The sequence below is a fragment of the Lithobates pipiens genome, unplaced genomic scaffold (genome assembly GCF_037356315.1).
Source record: "Lithobates pipiens isolate NorthernLeopardFrog02 unplaced genomic scaffold, aLitPip1_a1.2 Scaffold_3, whole genome shotgun sequence".
NCBI lineage: Eukaryota > Metazoa > Chordata > Amphibia > Anura > Ranidae > Lithobates > Lithobates pipiens.
Genome location: NW_027507790.1, coordinates 82,433,256 through 82,440,842, shown reverse-complemented (window position 1 = coordinate 82,440,842; position 7,587 = coordinate 82,433,256). Strand labels below are relative to the sequence as shown.

Sequence of the window (7,587 nt, the reverse complement as noted above, 5' to 3'; positions counted from 1 at the left end):
GCTGGGTTCACACCATTGCGAATTGGATATGAGTAAACCACATCCAATTCACAATAGCAGGAGATTTTGACTGGCTCTCTGTGAGGCCGGTTCACATATCTTCGCAGCAAGTCTGGTGCGTTTTGTACAAAAACGCTGTGCATCTTTTGGTCTGTTTCAGGTCTGAATTCAGCTCAAAATTCAGGTGAACCCTGCTGTGAGTCAGATGCAGCGATGGTGTGAACCCAGCTTAACAATGGATGAGTCATTGGCTGTTAATGGGCTTCCTCGCTGACAGCTGAATAATAATAATAATAAAAAAAGGCATGGAGGTTCCCCCCCCAAAATCCATGGCAGACCCTTATCAGAGCATGCAGCCTGGCAGGTCAGGAAAGACCCCCACCCCCTCCTGAACCATACCTGGCCACATGCCCTCAAAATTGGGGGGGGGGGTGCTTTGGGGTAGGACCCCCCTCCCCCCAAAGCACCTTGTCCCCATGGGCATCATCTCTCGAAAAACCCTGGCCGGTGGTTGTGGGGGTATGCGGCTTATCAGAATCTGTAAGCCCCCCCCCCTATGAGACTGAGTATGGGGTAGCACCCCACACTCAGGAATTCACTTTGCTAACATTGAACCGCTTCTCAGCCAATCAGGTTTCTGGGTCTGCGTTACCTGTCACCTGATTGGCTGAAATGACAGGCACTGTGATTGGACGCCTATAGCAGGAGAAGACATTGGGGTCGGGGAAGAAATGGAGGACACCGGTCGTCGTCGTCACCCGCTGCCCACCTGAGACAAGGTAAGTGCTGGGCAGACAGCACAGTGGCAGAATTTAATGGGCACAGTGGCAACATTTGGGGGACAGTAGCGGCGTTTGATAGGAACAGTAAGGCTGCAATGGGGTTTTTTTTCAGAATTTTTCAGTCTTTTGCACCCCCCCCCCCCCTACAAAAAAAAAAAAAAATAAATAAAAAATTGAGCGCCAGGCGCCACTGGTCTAGACTGAGAAGAACATACCAGATCTTGTTGCCTTGAGGCTGGTTTGGACGTCTTTGAGCATACAGGGCTCAAAACTAGAAAACACAGTATTCTCACAAAAGTGAGTACACCCCTCACATTTTTATAAATATGTTATAATATCTTCTCATGTGACAAAGACAACACTGAAGAAATGACACTGCTACAATTTAAAGTAGTAAATGTACAGCTTGTATAACATTGTACATTTGTTGTCTCCGCAAAATAACTCAACACACGGCCATCAATGTCTAAACTGCTGGCAACAAAAGTGAGTACCACCCCTAAGTGAAAACGTCCAAATTGGGCCCAAAGTGTCAATATTGTGTGTAGCTACCATTATTTTCCAGCACTGCCTTAACCCTCTAGGGGAAGGAGTTCACCAGAGCTTCACATGTTGCCACTGGAGTCCTCTCCCACTCCTCTATGACGACATCACAGAGCTGGTGGATGTTAAGAGACCTTGCGCTCCCTAGACCGTCCATTTGAGGATGCCCCACAGATGCTCAATAAGGTTTAGGTCTGGAGACATGCTTGGCCAGTTCATCACCTTTACTCTTAGCCTCTTTAGCAAGGCAGTGGTAGTCTTGGAGGTGTTTATGTTGGAATACTGCCCTGTGGCCCAGGAAGGGGAATCATGCTCTGCTTCACTATGTCTCAGTACATGTTGGCATTCATGGTTCCCTCAATGAACTGTAATTCCCCAGTGTCAGCAGCACTCATGCAGCCCCAGACCATGACACTCCCACCACCATGCTTGATTGTAGGCAAGTACTCCTCACCTGGTTGCCGACATACATGCTTGAGACCACCTGAACCAAATAAGTTCTTGGTCTCATCAAACCACAGGACATGGTTCCAGTAATCCATGCCCTTAATCTGCTTGTCTTCAACAAACTGTCTGCAGGCTTTCTTGTGCATCACCTTTAGAAGAGGCTTCCTTCTGGGACAACAGCCATGCAGAGCAATTTGATGCAGTGTGCAGGGTAAGGTCAGAGCACTGACAGGCTGATCCCGCACCCCTTCAACCTCTCATATGTCTATTTCCCAAAGACAACTTCTGGATATGATGCCGAGCATGTGCACGCAACTTCTTTGGTCAACTATGGCGAGGTCTGTTCTGAGTGGAACCTGTCCTGTTAAAAGCGGTATGGTCTTGGCCACCATGCTGCAGCTCAGTTTCAGGGTCTTGGCAGTCTTCTTATAGCTTAGGCCAGGGATGGCAAACCTTGGCACCCCAGATGTTTTGGAACTACTTTTACCACGATGCTCAACTGCATGAGCATCATGGGAAATGTAGTCTCAAAACATCTGGGGTGCCAAGGTTCTCCATCACTGGCCTAGGCCATCTTTATGTAGAGCAACCATTCTTTTTTTCAGATCCTCAGAGTCTCGTTTCCCATGAGGTGCCATGTTGAACTTCCAGTGACCAGTATATGAGAGAGTGAGAGCAATAACACCAAATTTAACACAGCTGCTCCCCATTCACACCCGAGACCTTGTAACACTAACCAGTCACATCACACTGAGGAGGGAAAATAGCTAACTGGGCCCAATTTGGACATTTTCACTTATTGGTGTACTGCACCTGATCCAATGTAGCAGTGCTAAGCAATCAGGCCCTTCCACAGGCCACATATAGAAAGAAAATCAGATGGGATTGCTGCACTTAAAATTTATTTAGAAAAAGATATCAATTCAAGTTCCATTCAGTGTCAAATCTCTGATGGTTTCAGGCTGTACAGATAGCGCACTTCTTCAGAACAAGATACATAGAATAATGGTGATCTTTACAAACATATAGATACACTCTTCTCTCATATGGGATCAAAGAATCATTCAATGTCGATAAGGATAATTGACAAATAGAAAAAAAAATGTAGACGTATATGAAATCATTATGGGTCATCAGGTGCTATTGCTTTTCTCATTACATTCGATATGCAATAAAGATTAACAAATTTTATATATTTATATTCTGTATAACCAGTCATAAAAAAAAAAGAATAACTTTTTGTATAAACGTAAACCAAAAGATAAAAATAAATCAAAATTTATACAAACAGTGATATTTATTCTTTTTTTTAATATAGCTGGTTTTATTGTACTTATCCTTTAAAAAGAGTCACATTTTCCAACCCCTTCCACCTGAATTGCAGGATGCTTCTCCCCTGCAGCATCCTGTATATTTTCTTTAATTGATTGCAGCAGTGTGTGGCTCTGCCCACACAGCCAGGTCAGTCGTTCACAGGCATCTGCAAATGGAAAGACTACAAGTCCATTTAACCACTACAGCAGGACGACTCGTAGATCACTATGGAGCGCAAGTGTGGTGGCATGACCCCACTCTTAATCCAATTATTTTTTTCTCCTGCCCCATAACTGTAGATCTGTACAGCTGGGATGGAAGGTAAACAATGCAGGATCACACCCATAATGCAAGGATTTTGGTTGAAATGCTCTGCAGGTTTCAATGCAAAAATGTAATAAATGCACTTTTATTATTTATGTTGGTGCATTTATAGAATTTTTGCAAAAGGTGAACTATGCCTTTATACAAAACCAAATGTGTAATTTTGTCGTGATGGAGTCTGTGCTCATCAATTCATCTTTATACAGATGTACCATCCACTCATTAGCACTGTCCCTTAACAATAGTAGTATTATTATTAAACTCCTGTGGGCTAGAGAGTAATATGAATGGTTACTTGTTCTCTATACAGAAATGTATAGAATTGCATAAATGCGATTGCATATAAATGAAATTCTCATAAAATTAATCAACAGCCATGTTGAGTACATCAACATTACACAGATGTAAAATAATGAGCCTACGGTAAATGATCTAATGTTACGTCATGCACACAGACTCAACTGTGGCATACAAGTTGTAAAAGGTTTATATTTTAATATATTACACAAGCCATTGTAACTGGCTTAGGGTACAGATAACTGTAATGTACTAGCCTGTTCCATAAACTACTAGTTTTTATAGATGATTGTACTGGGTCAGCTAGCATATGTCCCCGTACCAGTACCATATAAGAGGAGATGCAATTCAGACATCAGCAGGATCTAGTCAGTTACAGTTACTAGTTCTAGTCAGTTAGTCATCTGCTGGGCATTCTATATATACTTTCTTACTGTTTAGACCTGCAACCAAAGCACCAGGCACAGGGAAGCCTTACAGTTTCAACCTCCTTTGTGGCTCTGAGATGTCATGTGACTGAAGGTCAGGAAATAAGGAAGCTGAAGCGGTAGTAGGTTGTGCTTGTAACCCAGGACAACAATGCCTAGACTTCTCCTGCTATTCAAAATGCACTCCTAAGCATGAGCTTTGTTTGTCAGGTAGTTAACCAGTGATCAGATTATATATTCTCTATACTGGCACACCTGATGGTGTATGAGGTATGTAGTCCGCATATAACAAGGGATAGAAATTCAGAAAATGCAATAACTCCGATAGAGCCATGTACTGTGTCATCGTAACCTACTAAAGCATTACAAATGTACATTTTTTTTTTTATTAACAGCTTTATTATTTTCTGACGTACCATACCTCTATTACATTGCCCTGAAACATCCACAAACCAGTTATGTTAATACAGCTTTTAATAGCCGTTTACAAAGTCGTCCATAGAAAGCCAGGTACATTATTCTCAATATAAGAAACCCACTTAAGAACATACATATTACAAGAACAATAAATATGTACTAGATATTATTACATCAAATTCATAAAAAGATTTGTTTTAATTATGTTTTGAACTTTTTATTTGGATAGAATATGTATATTTACATTCATCCATTCTTACATCCACTATACATTTCATATGCAACAGTCAGTTCATATACGTATTCAAAATTTTCTTTTCTATTAACTTACTCTATTAACAAATTTTGTACAGTAATAGCATAAGGTGACAAGTACACCATTGGTTTGATATGAGGAAAGATGAATTTGAGAAAAAGCAAAAAGACAAAAACCAAATGATCCTTTTTAAGAATTCTTGGTTTATAAAACCCAGTTCCCATTTAAAAATTATAATCATCTTCCTTGAATAAAATGTTTGCATGACATCGCAAATTGGTTGTGAGAGTATCAGAGGCACAAACGGATTTGTACTTGAGTTTTTAGACTGACGTGTTTGCCAATCTCTTCTGACCTGTAATTCCCATTGGCGTTTGGAATGCAGAATTGAAGGGGCTTCAAATCTTTTTAAAGTGCTGCTTAGTTTTAAACAGATGATGCTCATATATATGATTTGTAAGGTTGGGCTGATGGTCTGAAAGCAGTAGCCTCCTGCAGCAGCCCAGGCAGGGCCATGCATATTCCATTCTGAAATCACGCAGATAAAAAGTTGAAGATTGCCTGTATTTATGCTGCTTTCCCAGTTACCAAACTGAAAAGAATCAGCAGCTGAGGTTATTTAAATAAATGTAGTATCACTCTTGATTACAGTTTGAGAAAAGCAAAAGGCATCCGACAAGCATAAGCATTTTAATGTTTGCAAACATTTTTTTAAATATAAATCAAAGTATTTTTCGCTTCCAAGTATAGTTTGTAATAATATACAAGCCATATTTGCTCATCACATACACAGGCTCAGTTTCCTGCTTTGCTACACAATGGTTGTGCATTACGGCTCCTTCTCACAATACAAGTCTGCCTACCAGCAGAAATCAATGCACTTTCTATGTGGCTTATATCTCATATTAACAGTTGTTAAGCACAGAGGCTGAGTAATTGCAGTGAGATGCAAATTTCCCTCTAGAGGCAAATCTCTTAAAATAAAATAAAAAAACAAACATGCCAATGCAGGAACAAATTCCAGAGTAGTTAAAGTAAACCTGTCATACACGTGGCTAGTTCAAGCACTGCGTAATATTTAAAAATGCATGAGGATAATACTTTTAGTGAAAGTCACAATTTACTGATTCATAAGAAAGTTCAGGAGGTAAAGATGGGCAGGGTAAAATCAATTTTCTGTATCCGATTACTGTTTTTACTGACAGTAACTTTGTCTTATGTAAAGATTACGGCAAGTCTGAAGTGCAAAGATGATTTCAGTCACAGGTAAAATGGTTTGCTTTCTGATCAGACATAAGTAAAACTAACCATACATACAAGCGCCAACATAAGGCGCAATTCCCTGACACAGGGGACAGATATGCATGAAAAATATGAGTGACTTCTGTAGTCGAGTGCAGAGAGATTAAAGAGGATTCCTGATTAGATTTTATTTGTCTCTCTACCATACTTTGCCTTCCAGCTCCTTCTGCAAATAATTAATCTATAGATGTCTTATAAATATGTCTAACTCATTAGCAGCAAAAGCTGAAAAACAATGAGACGCAGCAACTGCGTGGCAGAAGATTCTGTAATTGACTGAACTAGTATTTGAAAGGAAGTAATTACGCTCAAATCATACCAACCTCACCCCTGTCCACCAAAATCCTCCCTTGGAAAAACATATAGAAAAATAAAATATAAATACTTCAGTTTTGTTTCAACACTGTACTGTTACTATATTGTTTAAAATGGTAGAATTAGGTCATATTCCACTCCCGTAAATACTGATAGTGTTATGGCAAATATGTTAAACCATCCAATCTTTCTTTGTTCATTTTTAAATGTCTTTGCCCATATTTATCAAACGCATTTGCAGCAGTGGTGATCCCCAATACCAATACTTGTCCTATTTAGTCATCACTTTTGATGTTAGCAAGGATAGAAAAAAATGAAAATTAAAGCCAGATATGTAAATTACATCCAGTGTCACATGTTGAAGGCCTTTTAAATGTAAATATGTAAATCTTATAGTGCAAATATGAAACCGAGCATTATTATACATGTACTAACTTATAGTGAATCTTAAAATAAATTCTAACATTGCATGAGGTTTCAAACGCAGGTCACCGTGCAAGCCCTTAAATGGTATAATGATGCAAATGCAGATTTGATTCTTTAAAAAGTTCAGCCAATAAAAAGAAATGCTGGTGAGGTTGGTAAATACCAATAACTAAAGACTTGTGACATTAAAAGGTCTCATCATCATTGCAGCTGCTTGTCCAGTGGCCAAACACCTCACAAATGTCACAGTATGGTCTCTCTTCTTTTCGGCTTCCATGGAAGTTTGAATGAGGAGGAGAGTCAGGTAACTGAGTCTGTGTTGGGCAGTCTTCTGTATCATGCAGGTCAAAACAATCACAAATATCGCAGAAAAGGCGAGGGGGCACTTTCTTCTTGGCTTGCGTGCCATTTAAGCTGAAAAAAAAAAATCATACAAAATCAGCAACCCCAAGCTATTAATTTCAGTTCAAGGTACTGAAAAAACAAACAAAGTGTCCAGAACATCATACAGTTTATCCTGTGGAAATAACTCAGAATATTACCAGATGTAACCTTCACACTTCCTTTATCCTAAAACGGTTAACACAAAGTTAACATAGAAAAACTGCCTACAGAATAAAGTTGCAGAAAATGTTATATACTCTTATTTTCTGGATGGCCATGGATACTTTTGAAACCATAAACGTTCTCAGCGGTTCTGTCACAAAGTAATCCTAAATTACATATATAGAGTACT

At 39.6% G+C, this 7,587-nt stretch overlaps 1 protein-coding gene across 10 annotated transcripts in view; it reads right to left on the bottom strand.

Annotated features, from left to right (window-relative positions):
- Window positions 1–4,498: 4,498 nt before the first annotated feature.
- CLIP1 (CAP-Gly domain containing linker protein 1) overlaps window positions 4,499–7,587 on the bottom strand; it is a 259,076-nt gene continuing 255,987 nt past the window's right edge. For all 10 annotated transcript variants that reach the window (XM_077461934.1, XM_077461936.1, XM_077461938.1 and 7 more), the window contains one exon: window positions 4,499–7,265. In XM_077461934.1, coding sequence (XP_077318060.1) covers window positions 7,037–7,265 — 229 coding nt within the window. In that variant the 3' untranslated portion in view covers window positions 4,499–7,036. The remainder of the gene's footprint in view (window positions 7,266–7,587) is intronic.